This window comes from Heteronotia binoei, chromosome 7 (genome assembly GCF_032191835.1).
Source record: "Heteronotia binoei isolate CCM8104 ecotype False Entrance Well chromosome 7, APGP_CSIRO_Hbin_v1, whole genome shotgun sequence".
NCBI classification, from domain to species: domain Eukaryota; kingdom Metazoa; phylum Chordata; class Lepidosauria; order Squamata; family Gekkonidae; genus Heteronotia; species Heteronotia binoei.
The window spans coordinates 89,153,995-89,176,337 of record NC_083229.1 but is presented as its reverse complement, the minus strand read 5'-3'; the positions used below and the strand labels follow the sequence as shown (position 1 = coordinate 89,176,337).

The window sequence follows — 22,343 nt, the reverse complement described above, 5'->3', positions numbered from 1 at the left end:
ACTTCATAGTATACATGTTTAGGATCTAGGTGCTAAATATATTGCTGCCTCTAGAGAAGCTGTTGCCATGTTTACACTTACACCTTTACAGTAGTAAAGAAAAAGTGTTGGATGCGTTTCAAATTTATTTTGGCCCATATAATAGAATGTGTAATGTCTTCTGTTTCCTTTATGTTTCTTTAACAAGTGAACTGAATTGTTTTTCTTTTATCGTTTTTGTGTGTTTTCTTTTTTCCTCAGCAATCCGGCCTCTTAGCATGTCTTACAGTTTTGACTTGTCAGGTAAAAAGTGCTACAGCACCTGACGTGATTATTGTGATAACTGTAAAATGTGTTCCATTCCATCTGTCTGCTTCACTTTTATGTAAGAAACCTGAAATGTTTTTCAAATCCTGGTCTGCAAAATTTAAGATTAATTAAAATTTAATTTAGAACTGCATTTGAGTATACATTTGTATATTTATTTATTTATAAGCTTTATACCCTGCCTTTCTACTTTCTTCAAGACCATAGATTAAAAATATTTGTAATAAAGACGCATCTTAGGAAACATTAAAATGAAACAAAAACAACTGAAACAAGTTAAAATACACATACGTAAAAACAGGGCAGAAAGGAGGGATCACTGAGGGAATGCCAGACAAAACAAAAAAGTATTCACCCACTGGTAAAAAAGATGGTGACAGAAGGGGACGGATGAGTCTCTCTGGGAACCATGTTTTAGAGTTTTGGTACCATGACCAAGAAGACTATCTATCTTAGGTTGCCCCCAGCCTAATATCAGAAGGCAAGTTACCCAAAGCGGGTTCTCCAAAGATGACCATAGGAGTTGGAAAGGTTAACACTAGCATGTTGAATTGTGCCTGCAACACTAGCATGTTGAATTGTGTCTGGAAACAGACAGCCAGTATTGATAAGCCAAGACTGGAGTGATATGATCTCTACAGACCACTCCAGTCAGCATCCTGGCTGCAGAATCTTTTAGTTTCTGATCACTTTTCAAGGGCGGCCTGACATAGTAATCTAAATGTTACTATCATATGCACCACAGTGATCAGGTTTTTCCTGCCCAGGAAGACCGCAGCTGACTAACCAACAAAGCTGGTAAAAGGCATGGCCACAGCTGCCACCTCCTTATCCGGTAGCAAGCCTGAATCAAAGCACATGCCCAAACTACAGACATGTTCTTCCAAGAGATGTGCAAGCGGGTGAGACCTTAAATTCCAGATCAGACTGTTCATTCACCAGGAGCACTTCTGTTTTGTCAGGATTAAGTGCATTAGCCTGCATCTACTCCAAAACTGCTTCAGGGTTTCTGCAGCTTTCCTGGGATCAGTCTGAAACATAAGGTCCATTTGTATGGACCTTATTGTATGGACCTTATTATTTGTATGGACCATATTAGATAAAAGAAAATTTAAGCATAATTTAAGGGGATTAGCATAAATGCAGATGCAGACACTTGAACTTTGGTTTCATTTTGAAATGGGCATTGTGGATTCTGAAGAACAGTATAAAGAAAAAAAAATGGCACAGCATTTGGGGAAGTTGTTTAGGATAAGAAGACCACAAGAGAGTACAAGTGGAATTGTGAAAGAAAGCAAGAGACTTTAGACAACAAAAGACTAATAGAGTTGAAGGATTGTAGATCTCATGTAGAGATACCTTAGGAACGACAGACTGAACAAGATTGTTGAAACTACGGGTAAGAAGTCTGTAGAAAAGGGGATGGAAGTTCAAAATGAGATTGAGGATAGGGGCCTGCATGGTCAATATCCAGAGAGGTCAAAAGTTTTTACAACAGTTTTGGACGAAGATAAAATGACTGAATTATTGGGGAGAAAACATATTTGCTATTCTTTGACTTACAGTTCTGTTGAAACCTTAATCATTTGTGGTTGGGTATATGGTTTAACACACACACCAGTGACCTACTCCACGCAGAGCACCCTGTCTTATTACATTATGCTGCCTATTTCACTACTTAGAGGGTGTTGGTGCACATGGCTTATTTATATATTAATTTATCTGCCATCTTTCTCCCAGCATGGTACACAAGGTATCTAACATACAATCAATAGAATAATATCATTTTAAAATTGAAATTGAAACTTGAAAACAGCTTAAAATCAGACCAGGAGCAGCACAACAACCACATTGTCCTGACATGAGAGGAAGGTAAAGGGGAGTGTTAATTGTTTGCGACTAAGATGCTACAGTGGGAAGGAAGATAGTCTACTCGGTCAGTTGCCTACCTCCCAAGTAGGCTTCCCAGGTCCCAGCAAGGGATCCCCTGGTTTTACAGGCTTTCCCCCCGCCCCCAGCCAGCTGGCCGGTGGGGGAAGCCCCGCCCCCACAGCCACCATGCACCTCTAGATTTCGGGCAGGTTTAGAAACCTGCAAACAGGTCCATTTCAAAATGTGTCTGTGTGCCTTTAAAGTTGATCAGTAAGTAGTTCATGGGGAAGGGTCAGCAGCACAATCCCTCCATTTGTTCTGCTTTCGTTTCTGATCCAGTAAGAGTGTGTGTGTGTGTGAGAGAGAGAGAGAGAGAAAGAGAGAGAGCAGCATAGCCCCTGTTCTTTTCAGATGTCGTTGTGGAGGAACCAGTGTGTGTGTGTGTGAGAGAGGATTGCCAGTCCCCAGGTTTGGAGGCCCTCCCCCCACTTTAGGGTCATCAGAAAGCAGGGGGTGGGGGAGGGAAATGTCTACTGGGCGCTTTTATTATTCCCTGTGGAGAATGATTCCCATAGGGAATAATGGGAAATTGATCCGCAGGTATCAGGGGCTCTGGAGGGGGGCTGTTTTTTGAGGTAGAGACACCAAATTTTCAGTATAGCATCTAGTGCCTCTCCCCAAAATACCCCCCAAGTTTCAAAACAATCAGACCAAGGAGTCCAATTCTATGAGTCCCAAAAGAAAGTGCCCCCATCCTTCATTATTTCCTATAGAAGGAAGTTATTTAAAAAGGTATGCTGTCCCTTTAAATGTTATGGCCAGAACTCCCTTGGAGTTCAGTTATGCTTGTCACATCTTTGCTCCTGGCTCCACCCCCAAAATCCACAGATATTTCTTGAATTGGACTTGGCAACCCTACTGCCAAGAAGCCCCATTCCGCTGGACTTTTAACTGTAACTGGGAAGGCGACAATTTAATACTTTGTGGCTATATTCATCTCACAGAATATGCAGTGCAATGTTGACTGTCAGAAGCAGAACCATCCAGAAAAAATCCTTGATATGCTTGTTTCTGGAGTGGAGACTCATGGTTCCCTTGTCAGTTATTTTTAAATGTTTCACCTTGTTACTGTCCAATCCCATTTTATTAACTGGGAAGACAGAAATATCACAGTCCTATTTTCTTATAATGGTATGTTTGCTAGTTTTAAATTTAAAGGGATAATGGGGAGATGCAGCTGTCTTTATTTTGGTTTAACTTACAGTTCTGATTAGCAGTTAGAAGCAGTGGGGGTACAGGAAATGGGGAGAGTGGATTGCTTGTACTTTTATAGGCACAGCTCTTGTTGCATTCAGACACAACAAACACACACATTTTAACCAGACATCTACTCCCACATGTTTCTGGTTGAAATTATTTTCCAGTGTGAGGCTGCTAGAAGTTTTTGATTGATCCTCAAATGACTCCAATAGGCTAATAAATTTGTTTAGTCCTGCCGCACAAAGATTTAGGAATGAATAATGCAACACCTTTCCTGTTTACAGTCGCCAGTTTCTAAACTAGTCCCTGTAGTTGTCCCTTTAATATCAGTTTGATCCGCTGAAATTATCAGGTGAGGTTGTTTAGTGGCCATTTATCAACCTTATCACTATTGAAATAGTCTACTTTTAGAGGAAGTGATAATTCCCATGGAATACTTTCTATCCATTGTATACTAATAGGGATGTTAGTGAGGAGGTTATTTGTGGCTAAACACAATTTCTTATATCAGTGCACGATTCCTGGAATCTGTATGTTGAATTCTGAACTTGGCCCTGGAATGCAAATTAAAAAAAAATCCACAGAGTGGGTCCAGATACAAAACGGGGAGATTTTTGAGGGACCCACAGGTTTACCGAAAAATCTAAAATTTAAAAAAGAGGGCAGTTGAATCGCCAATACCATAGAAGCAGTACCTTGAGAAAATAAGTCAAATGAGATTTTGCAAGACTTCATGATGAGATCTCAGCAGTTATTTCTGGTGTTGCTAAGCAACCTTAAGAACATTGCTGACCCTTCCGTACTTCGGTTAGTATCAGGCAACAGAGGTGTGGAGGAGTGAGATAGACTTACAAAGGTAAAAATTGTGAGGGAAAAATGAGCAAAAAAAGGCAGTGGTAGGTGGTTGGGAGAGAAGGAAAGGGGAGATACTGCAGGGTGATAAAGAGGAAAGATGACAAAGGGGAAGAGAGAAATAGGGGAGATAAATGGGAAAGGGAGAAGGAAAGAGCACTGAGAAGAGGCTGTGAGGGCTGTCAGAGGGGAAAAGGAAAAGCAGAGGAAGTTCAGGAAGGTGAACAGGAGGGGACATGAGGTTCCCCCCAACAAGTCCTCACAGGTTTCCTGCTTGTATTATCTAATATTGATGTACAGTTTCACTTAACTACATCAGTGTAGATTTTCCTGTCCTGTATATATACTCTAACAGGGCTATTTTTGTAGAAAAAGCCCAGCAGGAACTCATTTGCATATTAGGCCACATCCCTGACATCACCATTGTTTCACATAGGGTTTTTTTGTAGAAAAAGCCCAGCAGGAATTCATTTGCATAGTAGGCCACACCCCCTGATGCCAAGCCAGCCGAAACTGCGTTCCTGTGCATTCCTGCTATTTTTAAAAAAGCCTGGTTAATATAAATATTTGTACTGTTCACTACCCAAACTGGCAGATTGACTGAGACAAAGCTGCTTTTTCCTGTTCAGTTGGATGCTCATGGGTCCTGGAGAGCTGCTTCTTGAGGTGGGATGAATACTTTAGATGTTTGTGACAGGAGCAGCTCCTGATCCATAAATTTTATGAGAACATAGTGACAACACAGTACCAATATGCTACCAAAGAACAACTGTGTTAAAAATAAATCACTTAATAGAATATAGAAAAATGCATTTCATTTCATAGATGATTCAACAGCAAATAAATTCATACAGAAATATCAAAAAGTTAAAAAGAAAGTTCCTTTAGCAATAATCCATTTCACTGGGCGACTCTGAAGAACCTTTTCAATCTCCAATGGGTGTACCACTCCAAATTCTTTTTGTAATACAGAGTCCAGCCTCAGACATCGGCTACAAAGGAAAAATCACCTTCACGTGATCACCAGCTTCTCATCACATTTCACTGTTTCCAGTTTTTTCATAAGCCGATCAAAAATCCTCATACAGCAGTCTGCTTATCACTCAAACATGCCCATTTGATGGCCATCAGTTCAGAATTTGTTGTGAGCCGCCCTGAGTCTGCTTCAGCGGGGAGGGCGGGGTATAAATTAAATGTTGTTGTTGTTGTTATTATTATTAAAGATTGAAAAGGTTCTTCAGAGTCGCCCAGTGGAATGGATTATTGCTAAAAGGACGTTCTTTATAATATTTCTGTATGAATTTATTTGCTGTTGAAGCACCTATGAAATGAAATACATTTTTCTATATTCTATTAAGTGATTAATTTTTAACACAGTTGTTTTTTGGTACCATAATTTTATAGCAGAGTAGAAATTGGAGTGAAAGGCACAGTAGAAGAGGGACTACAGGGTTCAGATCAGTGGCATTGACGAATAAGTAGCTGATACAGGAAAATAGAATTTTAGCTTTTTGTATTATCTTAAGATGGTGATTGCGGATGACCTGCTTATTAGTTGTAGTCATATGATGACAAATACAGGAGGTCCAAGCTTGGGCAGATGATGGCATTACATTTGAACAGTTATTGAAAAAGAAAGCAGATCACACAAGGCAGCTGTGGAGCAGTTGGCAGAGATTCAACAACATTTTGGCTTTTAATTGCACTCTAGTCAGAGTATTTTAAATATGACTATTAACCCTGGATAATGTTTCAGAAATGAGTACATTTTCAAGAAGCCTTTGGTTCCATAGATGATTTAGACTTGAGACAACTTAAAATTTTAAATTTATAATAGATTAATGGATTTTAGTTATTTTCGCAGAGCTGAAGTGATACAGAGTCTCCACTACAATAAAATTTTAAGGTGATGAGATTTTCCTAGAGTTTTTTTTTAAATAACCATCATTTAAAGGCTTTTTAAATATCCTTCAATTCTGTCTATATTAGCAAATTAGTTAAATTGTGTTAATAAACATGGCCAGATCTCTACTGAATAGGAATAATGTAATTTTTTAAAAAAGATCAGTTGGACAATAGTATTCCAGTTGGTTTGCTTGATGTTGCATCTAAACTGTGTACACATTTCATCCTAAGATTAGAAGACTGGATTGGATTACATTTTTTTTTAGTTGAGTAATTTTCATTAAGGGAAGGATTCTCTACTGTAGATCTTTGACATGTATTTAATCACTTTGTAAATATGGTTACAAATGTCTAGAGTAAGGTCTAGAGTAACAGGTGATCTCCAAGCTACAGAGATCAGTTCTCTTTGGAGGACACAGCAGTGCAGTCCCTATGGTACACCATAAAATATAGGAGAAGCCAGAGTCCTAAAATGAAATGACATCCTTGTTGAACTCCTTCTCCTTCCCAAACTCTGTCATCCTCAGGAATTTCGCAGGCTGGAGTAGGCAACCCTGCTTGTCAGCAAAAATAATAAATCCCCCAAGAATTACTAATATGTGATGATTGTGGATTTAACAGCAACATAGCTTGATAGACAATGGCTGCAAACAGATAGCAGATTTGGAGCAGTTTGGCTGTGCCTCTAATCTGTCCAGAACTATTTGTATCAGAGAGGGAGCAACCGGACATGCTGCCCTTCTTTAAAAAAAAAAAAAAATCTACTTTCCGCGTGCACGGAACTGCTTATTTTCCATGGGCAAATATGCAGTTACTCGCATGTCACTGAGAAGAAATGGCGGCCACAGAGCAGAAGCCAGACTTCCAGATGTTTTATGTGCAGAACAGAATGAGTAGACAGCCAGAAATGCACTGTGGGATGATTTGAGCAGTAAATGCTGGACTTTCTCAGGGGTCAAGGAAGCCCAGGTTAAGGACAGGGACCTGACAACTGGGGAACAGAATGGGAGAACACATTTTAATGTCTGGATGTGAAGTAGGGAGAAGGGATGACATCGTACCAAACAGCCCATTTGACTACAGCCAATAATATATTGATCACAGCCAATAATATATTACCATTTTTGATAATGTTGTGCGAAAGGTTTCTGTTATCACATCATACAAGTTAGTTTGAGTCTTCTCTTGAAATACTTTGGAATGGCTTGCCACAGAGACTAACTAAATGTTAATTGAATCTCAGCAAAGGTAGCACATCAGAAATAGATACTTGACAACCAGAAACTAAAACAAATTGGTTGCTACAACTGAAGGTGTTCTCAGAAAGCGACGTGAAACAGCTACTGACTTCCTTCCAAGATGAACGTTTTTAGGTCATCCAAATTAGTTTTAAGTGTTCTAAGAAACTCTAGAACTCAGTGTATGTTGGGAAAACTGCTGTAATTATTGTACAGAACTATCAAAAGTAAAATAAATGGAAATGCTTCAAAATGCATTCTTAAGGCCCTTCCACAGAATGCTGGCTGCATTTATCAGGATAGATGAAAGTTGTTTAGAGCCATACTGGTTTGAAATCAATATATCTTTTGTTAGGACCAACCAAAATGTCACAGAACTATGTGCAAACTGCATGCAAACATCCAGCCTGATTAAGAGTTCTAAGAAACTGGAAAGAGTTTTGTGTCATTTTGATTGGTCCTAATTGAAAATATTATGAGGACTGTGTTTTGGTTTTGCATGTATCACAGCAGAGGTGCAATACATATACATTGTTGTATACATATATATATGGAGATTGTGGCATGCTACATTCTGTAGTCCCAGGGAAACCTTTGCCAGTTGCCACAGTCCCTGAGCTTATTAGAAATAATTAAGACCAAGCTGGAAAAGACACAGTTGTGTTGTGCACAAGCATCTGCCCTCAGATAGGATCTGGGAAACCCAGGTATAAATCTCAGTTCTGCCATGTATGCTCACTGGGTGACCTTGAGCCAGTCACACATTTTCAGGGTTGTTGTGAGCATACAGTGAAAGAGAAGAGAGTGATGTAAGCCTATTGGGACCTGCTTTTGGATATAAATGAAGCAAATAAATAGTTGGTGAAGCCTTCAAGCTTTTTGTTTTTGCACTCTTTTGTTTGACATTTCAGAATAATCTTTGATACCAAAGTGACAGAGTCCATGATCAAACTTTGCACTTAACTGTGAAAGCACATATTGTGGCATTTAATAAGTTTTCAAAAGTATATTCTATAGCTGCTGTTTCCCTTGCAGTTACTAACTGACAGCAGTGATAGCTATTGCTGTTTTCAATGTTGTCTGGCTAAAGTAGTCCTTAATGAAGTAGTGTCACACCCCTGCCACGCCATGACTGCTGCTCTCTTGGTGACCTGGGAGGGGCCAGGGCTTGGCTAGGCATCCCCAAGGTCTCAGAATGTGGGAGGACAAAGCGGGTTACTGCGCTCGCGTCCTTCCTGGCTGTGCTGGGCTCCACTCACTCTCTGCCTAGGCAGCCCGTTTAGCATCAGCCAGCTTCCTCCCCGACCTCTCAGCCTTGCGGCCTTTTATCCCTCTCCCGGCCCCCTCCCTTCCACCCTGGTCCCACCCCCTTATAGGCGGGGACGCGGAGGAAGGGCTCCCTGGGGCGTGGTCATCAGGCGGCTGGGGCGTGGAGGTTGCTTCAGGGCGTGGCGCGCCAGCCGCTGCGGCTCTGGGCTCCTGCTTCCCCAGCCCTCAGAGCCAGGTGATGTTCCTGCCCTCTCCCTCTCGTTGCTGCGATTGTGGCACGGCCACCTTGCCCGGGCCTGGAGGTGGGCTCGTCGGCTCCTGGCTTCAGCCATCGTCCGGGGGGGGGGGCGGGCTGCGTCGGGCAGCCAAAAGGTAGGCAGCAGCGTCAGGGTGCGCGGGGGGGGGGGACTCCAGGCAGACCTGTCAGCCCCCGGCTTCGACTGGCACTTCGGGAGGTCGGGCAGCCAGGTGGTCGGCGGCAGCGTCGGGGGGTGCAGGGGGGCTCCCACCGGAATCCCGTCACCGCCGGGACAGGACAAATAGTCATCACTCTTTGCCTACAAAACCCAGCCTGAGAGCCACTGTATGTGTGTATTGTAATTTATGAGCCTTGCAACAATAGGCAACTGTTTACTACAAATGTAAGAATTTTACACATTACTGTCCTAGCCAAATTCCAGGGTCAGAGTTCAGTCCAAAGGTCAGTTACTGAGAGTCCAGTTCAGAGTGGTATACTGGAAGCAAGGTCCAACAGTCTGAGATCATTCACAAGTGCAGGAATGAAGACTGCAGAGTCAGAGTCAAGAGCCAGTCCAAGGGTCACAGGAACAGAGCAGAGTTCAGAGCTGTGGTCACTTAGTCAAGAAGCTGGTGACTTGTTTCCACATCTAGCAGTCTTCTTTTGACTGGCTTTTATAGGCTTCTGCTGGAAGGTCATTCTTGCAGCCAGTTGCTTGGGAGTAACCATCAGCAAGCAGCAGGTGTCAGGCCAGGAGATGTGTGCTTTGTCTTCTTTCCTGAAACTCCATTCTAAGCCTTTGTCTCCAGCACTCAAAAGGTGTAAGCGAAACTGGAGTAACAATCGCCTGGGTTTCCTCTGTTGGAACAGGGCTGGAAGGTGCTGGTGGCTCTGCATCAGCTGTTGGTTGTGAACTCTTACAAGCCTGCAACTCATCTTCTTGCTTGCTGGTTTCTGCTGGTTCAAATCTGATTTTCTGAGGCTCTCCTCCTGAGGAGTCCTCCTCTCTTGAGGAGTCCTCACTGTTGCTGAGTCCAGGCCAACCCATGACACTCAGGCAAATATTATTGAATTTAATCACCATAGCTTCTTGATTGTTAATGTATATCTACCTTCCTAGGGCATAAGACAAAGAGTTAAAGAAATCTGGACCACCTTGCTCTCTCTTCCAGGTGCTTTAGTCGCAGGTGATTTTAATGCCAGACTTGGATCCTTTGATGAAGTACTCTATATTTTTTTTAACTACATCCCACCAGTCTACAAACTGGCTTGTATACTGCCTTCTAAATCTTCCAAAGATGTTAAATCAAACTGGAGGGGCCTTCGCATAGTACAACTGGCATATAGGCTAGATCTCTTCATTCTTAATAGTGCAACCTTGGGGGACATACTAGTATACATACTAGTCTGAACAAGGAGCCAGCACATTGATTTCATTGTGACATCACATACCCTGCTGAACTATGTAATGCACATGGATGTTGGAGTACTCCAGAACTGTGGATACAAACATTCAGAACCCAATTAACACGCATGTCAGATAAATCAGATGCTGACACAGATTACATATTAAGCTAGAATTGTATGGACAGGGAAAATAGATCAGCAGTGTCGAGAATATCTCAGCTTGGACCAGCACTTCAACTCCACAATGATTTGATCCCATCTGGCTCTGTTGAGTTGCCAATACAACCTTATCTATACTTAATTAGAGGGTGGGCAGGACTACTATCCAAAAGATCTCCTTCTCATACTGTCCTGCCTTCCACAAAATTCAAATCAAATCATCAGAATGTCTGCCAGCAAAAAATAATTTAATTGTCCAATTTCAGCAGCATAGACTGAATAACATTAGTTCAATATCTCCTGCTTTGAGAATACAAAATAAACTATATGAAAAATTTCCAAAAGAAAAAAAAGAAGCGGCATTATGAGACACTTGATCCAAGCCTCCAGTTCCAATAACCTGAAACTCTTCTGGCATTTAATTAATGAACTCTACTCAGAGGCACCAAGAGTGAATTGCGCCATATAAGCAAAGAGCTGAGAATCTCATTTCCAAGCAGAAATCTCTATTCAGTAGAAATCCATTCCAATGTACCTTTAGACTGCCTTTTAGGAGATTTCCCCTTGTGGCCCCCAGTAACGATCACTGAGGTTAAAAAACTACGGTAATAACGCTGCTAAAGCCAGGGAAAGCTCCTAGAAGTAATATGATCTCCCTGGAATGGATTGAAACCGATATTGACTGTTGGGCCCCAGTGTTGGCTTTGCTTTTCACACACATTGACCATTCAGCCCAGATCCCTAAGGACTGGGGCTTGGCTATCATTGTCCTAATATTTAAAGAAGGGAGAAAGGACATACCCATCAAATTACCACCCAATTAGTCTTCTAAATGTGCTCAGCAAGCTTTATTCCGGACACTTATATTGGAAATTATGGGACTGGATGGACCAAGAAAATATATTAATAGAGGAGTGGGCAGGCTTTAGAGCTGGTCACTCAACCATAGATCAGTGGTTAATACTGCATCATTTAACAGCGAAATATAGCTCTAAGGCCATAAAGGGAGCTGTACTCCGCTTTTGCTGATTTTAAAAGCATCCCCAGACAAAGGCTATGAGCTAAGTTTGAGAACTCTACAATTGCTAAAATATTATATGTACTTATTTTCTTGCTACATGAAAGTAATTTCCTTAGAGTAAGATGCAGCCCCCAGGCAGCGTCCTGCTAGTGAAAGGAGTAAAACAGGGATGTATCCTGGCACCCCTAAATTTCAACTTTATTAACTCCACGTTGCAGGTTTTATCAAATCCAAGTTTTTATCCTCCTAAACTAGCAAACAGAACAATCACCACCTTATTATACATACATAATACAGCAATTCTATTTTGCTCACAATTAGGCCTTAGGAGAGCACTTTGGACCTTTACTGTATATTACCAAGAAGAACAACTTGTAATAAATTACCAAAAAAACTGAAATCCTCACCTTTACCAAAAGGCATGTGAGAGATAGATGGCAGATTGAGGGACATGATATTGAACTGGTTAAATCCTTTAAATATTTAGGTCTAATCTTCCAGTTGTGGAGAGCCCCAAGCATTGCATATGGCTGAGAATGCCCACAGAACAACCTCAGCCATTCTGAGATTCTTTAGAAAAGAGGCTTCTTATATCCCTGCAGCAATCAATGTCTTCCAGGGGAAGGTGATTGCCAACTAATGTATGACTCCCAGCTTTGTCTTTTTAAAGGTCTTCACCCCTTGGAAGCAGTGCAATCCAAGTTTTTGTGATCAATATTTGGAACCCCTCAGTATCTACCAGATACTCTCTTCAGACTGGAGGAAGGAATGGTTTCACACGAGGCACACATGTGGGCTCAAACAACCACTTACTGGTTTAAATTAAACTGTAACTCCCAGGGACTTAACCCTCATTCTTAGCAATAACCATCATTCAGATTGGCTGAGAACTGTGAAAGGAAAATTGCAAGAGTACAGTTTTTCTCCTTCAGCCCTGTTACATCCAGGCTTTCAGAAAGCCAAAGAAACACTTAAGCAATGGATTTAGGACCTGACCATCCAGTCTTCAGCAGGGCCCACCTGCAGCAGCATCCTACAGTAACATATTTTTCCAAAAAACCCTTCATCACTGACAGATTATTCAACAGCACTAGAAGTCCCTAAATATTGAAGAATTTTCAACACCCTGCCCTCAGCCTTTCTGTAAGGCAGATACCTCTGTATTCCTCATACACAATGGGTGTGTCCCTGCCAAATGGGAAAGGTTGAGACTGTAGAACATCTATTATTGCACTGTCCCTACTATAGTGACATTTGCTCACAATGTTTCATGCCAGTGTTAGTAAACTTAGGAAGATCAGAGCATTTCTACATCTCCCTACTTCTCTCCAATCTTTCTTCATAAACAAGTCACAACTTTGCAGAATTTTGTATGAGGGCATGCAGCTTATGTAGGCAGCATTAAGTCTTTAAACAAGGGTGATACCTTTAAATTTATTTGCTGATCCAAATATTGTATATGGCAAGGTTTTAAGCTGATTTTATATCAAAATAAACTGAAGTCTTGTTGTCCACTAGAAATGCAAACAAATAATGTGGATTGGAATTTTTGTTTTTTTAAAGATGCATTTGTGAAAGTTACACTCCCCCCTCACCATTTCTGTCATGTCACATGTGTATTATATGTCAGTGTCTGTAATTTCTTTTTTTAAAGCTATGTGTCACAGTAGGGGACCTTCCTTATTCATTGTTCTTTGAGAGTAAGATATAAGTGGAGCATCCACGTCCTCATCTGACATTCCATTACAAACATTTCTGATCGTTGTTTTTTTTAGATGCATCCACACCAGAGACGTCCAGAAAAGTGCCAGAAAGCTGTGTTCTGAATGGCAGCTTGGAACCTGAAGCCAATGTGAATGGCATTGGCACTGCTCAGTTGACAGTGCAACGGAAGAGGCTACTGAAAGCTCCCACATTGGCTGAACTGGATAGCTCAGATTCAGAGGTGAGATATCAAGCAATGTCAGCCTATATATCGTTTCTCTGCCCTATGTATAATTTTATATACTTCTATCATGTTCCTCACCACCACCAAGTCTTCTTTTCTCTAAATGAAAAACCCTGGATAGTTTAGTCTTAGCATTGGAAAGATGCTCCAGTGGGGCAAAATTTTAATATTCTAGGACATACTGTTGCAACTCTAAAGGTTTTTGTTCTACAAAAAAAAACTTCAAAGGCATAATTAAGTGTGCAAATGCTGAATTAGGATTCTTCAATTGAATAAATAATATCCCTCCCTCCAGCTTGAATAGACACTTGGCTGCCCTAACCCTTTAACCATCTTGGTTTCCATCTTCTGCACTTTTTTCAGCTCTGTAATATATATTCTCTTTTTTTGTATGTGCCTTGACCAGGATGGCCCAGATTAGCCAAATCTCATTAGATCTCAGAAGCTAATCAGGGTCATCCTGGATGGGAGACCATGAAGGAAGGCCAAGGTTTCTATGCAAAGGCAGGCAATAGCAGACAACCTCTGAACATCTCTTGCCTTGAAAACCCAATGGTGTTGCCAGTGTTTCCTCTAAGCTGAGTTAGTGTGAGCTAGCTCACAGATTTTTAGCCTCCAGCTCACAGATTTTTGTTTTGGCTCAGGAAGGATGACCCCAGAGCACAGTAATTTATGCAGTAACTCTCAACTTTAATATCAGTAGCTCACAAAGTAGAATTTTTGCTCACAGGACTCTGCAGCTTAGAGGGAACATTTTTAGTCAGATGCGACTTGATGGCACTTTCCACTGGTACCTGGTACATGGCAACCAGTACAGGTATTCCAAAGTATTCAAAGGCTTTATAGCATCGGCCATTTTATTTTCATTCCCTTTTTCAATAATCCCTGGCATGAAGTTTGACTACTGCTGCTACTGCTACACACTGTGCTGATGTTTTGAGAGAAGAAGCAACTAGAATCCATAAATTATTCCATCTGAGTTACTGCTAATTCAGACTCTGTTAAAAAAGGTAAAGGTAGTCCCCTGTACAAGCACCAGTCGTTTCTGACTCTGGAGGGGCGTCGCATCACGATGTTTTCACAGCAGATTTTTTATAGGGTAGTTTGCCATTGCCTTCCCCAGTCATCTATATCCCCCCTATCAAGTTCTGTTAGCATATATTTAAGGTTAAGACCAAACTCCAGTATGCATTATTCTGCACTTGCCTTTATTGAACATTTGCAGTGTATGGAGCAATCCTCTTGGAACTCTTCATAATCCACCTTGCTTTTCACTCTTTGGAATAATTTGATATCATCTTGCAAACTTGCCAACCCCCAATTCCAGGTCAAGTTAAATGCTGTGACCCCCATACCAATTCTTTTGGAACTTTGCTGTTTTTCATTGCAAGAACTGTCCATTTACTCCTGTGCTCTGCTTCTTGCTTTTTAACCAATTTTTAATACACAAGATGGCATTTCCTCTTATTTCTTTACAGTTAAGCTTATTCAGGAGTCTTGGATGTGGACTTTGTAAAAAAAAAAAAATGCAAGTCTGAATATATAATGTCGGCTAGATCTCCCTGATTTACATGCTTATTAACCCTCTGATGCAAGTTTTGAGAGAGGCGGGACTTCCCCTTGCAGAAGGCCTTATAGTTCTATGAGCTTAATAATTCTAGTTTCTATTTAGTTACCCAGAGCAGACATTCGGCTGACTGACCTGTTATTTCCCAGATCGCTTTTTTAAAAAATTGCTTTTACATTTGATACTTTCCAGGCACTTGGTAGGGAAGCTGATTTTAGTTACAAGTTACATAAGAACCAGATTAAGAATTTAATGTTTGAGTTATTTAAGAACCCTTGGATAGATGCAGACCAAGAGACTTTGTTTTTAATGTGTCCATTAGTCCTAGTACTTCATTTATTCTTTATTTATGTAGAAATTCATCTTTCATCACCTTTGTTTGATTCTGCCACCCCTTCTGATAATAGTGGCTCCAGTGTGGGTACCTGGCCTGCATTTTCTGCAGTGAAAACAAACACAGAATTCATTCAGTTTCTCTGCCATTGTCCTTTCTTAAGCAATCCTTTCTCTCCTTTGTCATCCAGTGGCTCAGCTGCCTCTCTGGCTGGTTTCCAGCTTCTGATAATGCTTTGGCTTTCTATTTCTTAAAGTTTTTAGCAATCTGCTTGGTTGTCTTGTCAATTTACAAATGAAAAGTAAGTTACAATCCAAGCCTATAACATCCTTCTAGGGAGTTCCTCAATAAGCAGAAACCCTTACCCTGTCTGTGGGTGGCTCTTTTTCAGTGTGGCACCATGGAATACTCAAACATCAACTTCAGTGTTGGAGAGAGTGATGTTATATTATTGTTAGTTTCAGGGGGTAGTAGCTTTGCTGGTCTGTAGTATTTGAGTCCAGTAGCACCTTAGAGACTAGTGATTTCAGGGGTGTAAACTTTGAGGTCCAAGAATCATGGTCGGTGAGCAGGTCCAAAGGTAAGAGTCCAGAATCAGGGAGTTCAAGAGTCTCCGGAGAGGACATGGTCCCATGCAGTGGTCACAGTGGTAGCATGACATGTTGCTTCCATGTCTGACTCATCCCCTGCTTCCCTTATGCTAGGCTTGTAGCTGAGTCTCATTGGACTCGAATGAGCTGTCAGCCTGGCTCTTTGGTCACAGGTGACCCTTCTGAGTTGTCAGATCCAGGTGCTGCTGGCCTTCTTTTGAGGAGTTCCAACTGTGGCCTCTGACACAAGTGCTCAAGCAACTCTGGGGATCAGGGCAGCTACACTGCCTGTAAGTCTCATTTGGAATGGATCCTGGATTATTGAGGCCCTGCCTTCTAATGTTCCTGGGGTCTGAGGGCATGTTGTCAGCACCCAACTGTGCACTAGGGCATGCCTCTGCTGTTTCTGTGTCATTGACAGTGCTGTAAGTCACATCAGGACTGGCTGGCTCAGGCTGACCCATGACAAGTGGTCACATACAGCTCTTAGTTCAAAGAGGTTTATTACATCATTTAATGACCTACAACTATGCTGGAAAATGATGCTCCTCTCTCACAAGCATTGGGAGGCAAAGCTTTTCTTGCCCAGACAGCCTAACTTCTCACCCACAGCAATGCCTTTCCTAACATGGAAACAGACTCTGGACAATGACCTGCAACAAACCGACATGCCGACTGTGTCTCTATATCCACTCTGACAACAGAATCACTGGACCAAATAACACCTGCCATATAATTGCAGGGACATTTACTTGTTCATCTTCCAACATTATACATGCTAGGGGTGGCCAAACTTGCTTAACATAAGAGTCACGCAGAATAAACATCAGATGTTTGAGAGCTGCAAGACGGGGGAGGGAGGGGTGGAAAGAAATTAAATGCCTTCTCAAAGCTCCCAGCTGGCTTGGCTTGGAGAAATGACAAATGCCTTCTCCAAGCTGGCCAGTGGGGTGGTGGGGGCTTTGAGAACACACAATATGTGTGAAAGAGCCACATGTGGCTCCCAAGCCACAGTTTGGCTGCCTCTGATATATGTCATAAAATGCAAGTAATGCCCTTCCACTCTCTATATCAGACAAACAAGTCCGTCTCTACACAAGAGACTAAATGGGCATAAATCCAACATAAGAACCACAACTGTCAAAAAGCAGGAGAACATTTTAATCCAGGTAATTGTGTTGCTGAATTTAAGAGTGGTAGTCCTCAAACAAAGAAGTTTCAAGGGGAGATTACAATATGAGATTGCTCAAATTGAGTACTAGTTCAGAACAATGGGATGCCCCCCACAACACTGAATATAGACATAGAATTCTTATCTCACTACAGATGCTATTTTCTGCTCCCAGGCATTTCCCCTCTGCTCTAATCAAGCTGATTACAATATGCATTGTACCTTTGCATCCTGAGTTCCTTCTTTATAACATCCCTTCTACCTTCTGACTGGAATATAGACTCAGAGATCTCCATTCCTTCTTGGGTCTGACAAAGGGACTCTCAAAAGCTCCTACTCCAAAAATGTTTTTTATGTAGACGCTGTTACTGGGCTCAGATTTAACTGTATTATTGTTGTAAGTGGAGGAAAGTAGGATTGTCAAAACTTCTAAAGCCTCATTTTGTTCTTCTAGGAAGAGACTATGCGTAAATCAGCTAGTAGCAGTAGCATATCTCCGTCTCAAATGGAAGATACATTTCCAGAAACCACTGGGAAAAAGGGTAAGAATTCAGCATTCAAATAAAAATTGTGCTAATTGTTAAATGCTATAACCCCTGTGAAACAGATAGCTCAGTCAAGGGAACATCCAGATTATGTAAAACAACAGAATACTTTAGATCCTTACAGCAGTTGTATTGTGGGATGAGTTTTCATAGACAATTAAAATGAAGTTCTGTCTGGTCTTGGGCAGGATAAAGGAGTAGATAATAGCAGTCTTAGAGTGATAATGTGAGAGCAAGAATCAATTAAGAACTTGAACAAGACAAAAGTTAGAGTCTGCCATTCAGAAATCATTGATATCTTTAAGTAGAAGGACACATGTCTGGGATACAGAGGCTTTCTTAGATTCCCAAAGCCTCAGTTTAGTCTAGGTACAGCAATGTGGCAGTCAAGGTAAAAGCAACTTGACTGAGAGAAATAATATCTCAGACTTCTATACTACACCACACCTTCTGTCTGTCTGTGAAGTACAGTGTTCAGATTACTGCCATGTCAGATACTGGAGTCCACCTCCTCTTGTGCCCAGTAGGAGGAACTACCTGAACTTGTGCAATGTGCAATCACAGATATTTAGTTTGTGTGGGAAGTTGTGTTGCATTTGTTTCAATTTCCACTCTTTTTCTCTTGTATGTATTACCTGTTGCTGAGAACCTAACAGTATTTGTCCCTAACTGGTCCTGCCAGATCAACCTCATTTCCTTCTTTGATCAAGTGATGAACTTACTGGATCAAGGGAGTGCTGTTGATGTTGTTTATCTAGATTTCAGTAAAGCTTTAACAGGGTTCCCCATGATGTTCTGATAGGTAAACTAGAGGACTGTCAACTGGACAGTTAGTTGGATGGATAGGGAACTGGTTGGAGAACCTCACTCAAAGAGTAGTGGTCAATGTCATTACATCTGAATGGAGGAGGTGTCCAGTAGTGTGCCATAGGGCTCAATTTTGGGCCCTGTACTTTTAAATATTTTTATTAATGATCTGGGTGAGTGTGTGGAGGGGCTACTCATTACATTTGCAAATGGGGAGAAGCAGCAAAAACACTGGAAGATAAAATTCTAGTGTTAAAATGAGATCTGATGTTGGAAAAGAGGGTGAAAGTGAACAAGATGCAATTTAACAATTCAACAAGGATAAGTGCCAAGTTCTACATCTCAGTAACAGCCAGTGTGATGCAGTGACAAAAATAGCAAATGCCATCTGGGGGTGTATCAACAGAGCTATAACTTCCAGATCCCAAGATATCATAGTTTTGCTGTACACGGCATTGGTCAGGTAACACCTGGAGTCTTGTGTGCAGTTCTGAAGGTCTCACATCAAGAAGGATGTGGACAGAATGGAGAGGAGGAGAGTGATGAGGATGATCAGTGGCCCTTAGACCAAGCCTTATGAGGAAAGGCTGAGGGACTTGGGAATGTTCAGTCTGGAGAAAAGGAGGTTGAGGGGGGACATTATTGCTCTCTATAAGTATTTAAAGGGCTGTCACTTAGAGAAGGGCAGGGAACTGTAATAAATTAAGGTTAAATTAAGGGTGGGAAGGTATTGGCTAGATATTAGGAAAAAACTTTTTTACAGCAAGAGTTGTTCAACAGTGAATCAGCTACCGAGGAAGGTGGTGAGCTCCCTCTCACTGGCAACCTTTAAGCTGCAGCTGGGCTAACACTGGTCAGGGATGCTCTAGAACAGGGGTGGGGGATCTGTCTGGACAAAACCCCCACTGCAACATGGGAGGCTGCAGTGAGGAAGAGAGACAGAATTACACTTCTTGACAGACATGGTTCTGCTGGTGCCTCTGGTGCCCTTCTGATACTCACAGGGAGCTGCTGAGGGAGGGGAAAGATCCCAGCAGGCCTTTCCACAGATGGCATATAGCAGGGGTGGCCAACGGTAGCTCTCCAAATGTTTTTTGCCTACAACTCCCATCAGTCCCAGTTAGCATGGCTGGGGGCTAGGGCTGATGGGAATTGTAGGCAAAAAACATCTGGAGAGCTACTGTTGGCCACCTGCTCTAGGCTGATCCTGCATTGAGCAGGAGGTTGGACTAGATGGCCTGTATGCCCCCTTTCATGATTCTAACCTGTGACTTCAGAGGAAAATTTCTCATTCCTTTCAATTGATGATTTATTCCCAGAGTTTCTAGCGTGGGGCAGCAGAGGTGTTGCAGTGACAAGCTTTAAGGTTGTGATTTGTATTTGCACTGTGAGAAGAACCTACAACAATGCATTTTGAGTCAATGCATTGGCAAGAGCTGTCTTTGCACTGTATGGCCCATCTGTACTGTACAGAGGCTGTGCCTGACACTGAGCTTCCTGCAGCACAAGAGAGTACCAAATGGAGGGTGAAGGGTATCTCAGTGCAACAGCATATTTCTTTTTTAGAATTCACTTATTCATATGGAAACAGTATTGATAGGGAGCAATAGCTATCATTTCTCCACCCACCCCCCTTTAGATGGAGGGCTCTGCTGTAGCTGCCTTAGCAAGTTATTCATAGCAATAATAATCTGTAGGACTGAGAAGCAGTGTTCCCTCTAAGCTGAGTTAGTGTGAGCTAGCTCACAATTTCGTAGCCTCTGGCTCACGCATTTTTGTCTTAGGTCAGGAAAGATGGCCCAAAAGCAAACTAATCTATGCAGCAGCTCACAACTTTAATGTTGGCAGCTCACGAAGTAGAACTTCTGCTCACAAGACTCCACAGTTAGGGGGGTATTGCTGAGAAGTAATATAAAACAAGAAGCTTTAGCTAACATTTTAGTAATTTTTTCCAGTTTAAATGAAGTACAGGGCAATCTTACTATATTTTGGCTTGGAAACTTTTTTTTTCTGAATTTTTCTGAGATTCTTTATAAAAAGAGAGATGACCTAGTTGTTTAATGAAAAGGTACCTTGACTGACAATGGCTTGGATCTATCTTTTTTCTGTGGGGCAGGAAGGGATTTCAACTGCAGAGCATGACTTTCTTGCCTCACCCTCCCACTGCAGTTCCTGCCCCCAGGAACTTAATTTCAGGGGGCATTTTATCTGCAGCAGAAGGTGGGGAGGCAAAAAACAAAAAACCATGGGCCAAAATCCTTCCCCTCGTGGAAACACTCCAGTGGAACCAAGCCAGTGTCAGGAAGTAACTTTATTTAACAGGATATTTAAGCACCACAATAAAGCTCTTTCACGTTATGTTATTTGCATGCCAAAAATTACAATATTTCGTGCATTTAGTTTGTAAAAGCATCACCACAGTCTCATCTGAAAACAGTGCTGGATTACCAGTATTCTGTCATTAATGTTCATTTGACATTTAAACTGCTGCTGTTGAATTAATTAATGCTGATTAAACTTGTAGTGCCTCCAAAATTCTTGCCAATATCATCCACGCCGCAGCCAGAGAGGAGGCAGCCACCTCAGAGGCGACACTCCATTGAAAAAGAAACACCAACGAACGTCCGACAATTCCTGCCACCCACAAAACAGAGCTCCAGATCACTTGTAAGTAGTATGGTAGATTATGTTCAGAGTTGGCTGAAGAGTACAGATATAGCAGATCCACAACCATGAAGAGAGCAAAATGACACATATAACTGCTGTGACTAAACCCCAAATCCAGTACCATCTTGAACTTTGTGGGAGTTTGGATCAGCACTTGGGCCTTGTCTTGAAAGAACTGAAAGGAAGCTCCCAAATTAGACATCTTTGAACTTTCTTATCTGGGTTTTCAACATTGTGATAAAGCCCTGACAAACTCTGATAGATCCTAGTAAAACTAATATGATTTCCAAACAACAGACCTTTATTAGTGTACCAAATGAAAATGAGTAGAGTTTTTTTACTATTTTTCCAGCTCTTTAATCTATTATTGAAGTCTGGGATTTTGTTCCCCACCCTCTTGTTAAAAGTTAGTTGGATTAAGGAGCCTAGAGCAGCATGTGATTATATTGTAATATTGAATCTATTGAGGCAAAAAAAATTGTGTTTCTACTTGAAAAGAAAGTACATTCAGTAAGTTGGCTCTAATTGAAAGCAGTTTTCCGACTGTGTAAGTGTCATACGGGAACAAAGTGCCTGCCTTGGAGCTGGCAGAGTACTTAAATGCCTTTCAATTTCATTTGAGAGATCCAAATTCACTTTCTGGTCTCTTGTCCCTTGCCAAAAGGCCCTTTAAGTACCCTTTAGAAAAGTGATAGGGCGAAAGAGAAATTCTGATTTTGAGAGAAAAGCAGCAGGTATGTGCCAACTCTTTGAGTTCTCTGAGTAGTATTGATTGGCTCTAAAGTGAGACTTTATTTTTCTTTGAGTCAAGAGGTTATGCCAGCTCTTCAAGGAGCTGAGGTTAGCTGGTATTAATTAATACACTTCACTAATATGGAGGGCAATTCTGTTCCCCCAGAAGAACTCAAATACATTTTTGTCATACTGATCTGAGAGCAGCATGCGATCATATATAAGTGGGGTATAGTAACCTTAAGCTCACTTGTCAATACAGCATGAAGAGTACAGCACAAGAGGATCCACCTAACTTAGTTTAAGAGAGCAGTTATTTTACGCCTGAGAGGGAGGGAAAACATTCTAAATATGAATGAAAGAAGCAATCAACATACAGGAAAATTGAAGCAGTTTTACATAATACAAAAATGTTTGTTTTCAGTGAGGCCTGTCACAGGCACCAGTCTCATGAT

General features: G+C 41.5%; 1 protein-coding gene across 2 annotated transcripts in view; it reads left to right on the top strand.

The window, feature by feature from the left end:
• Window positions 1-22,343, top strand: part of SPIRE1 (spire type actin nucleation factor 1) — a 119,597-nt gene that overhangs the window by 74,702 nt on the left and 22,552 nt on the right. The window contains exons 9-12 of one of the 2 annotated variants that reach the window (XM_060244036.1): window positions 241-282; window positions 13,303-13,472; window positions 17,592-17,679; window positions 21,014-21,156. In XM_060244036.1, coding sequence (XP_060100019.1) covers window positions 241-282; window positions 13,303-13,472; window positions 17,592-17,679; window positions 21,014-21,156 — 443 coding nt within the window. The remainder of the gene's footprint in view (window positions 1-240; window positions 283-13,302; window positions 13,473-17,591; window positions 17,680-21,013; window positions 21,157-22,343) is intronic. The other variant, XM_060244037.1, reaches the window with a different exon arrangement.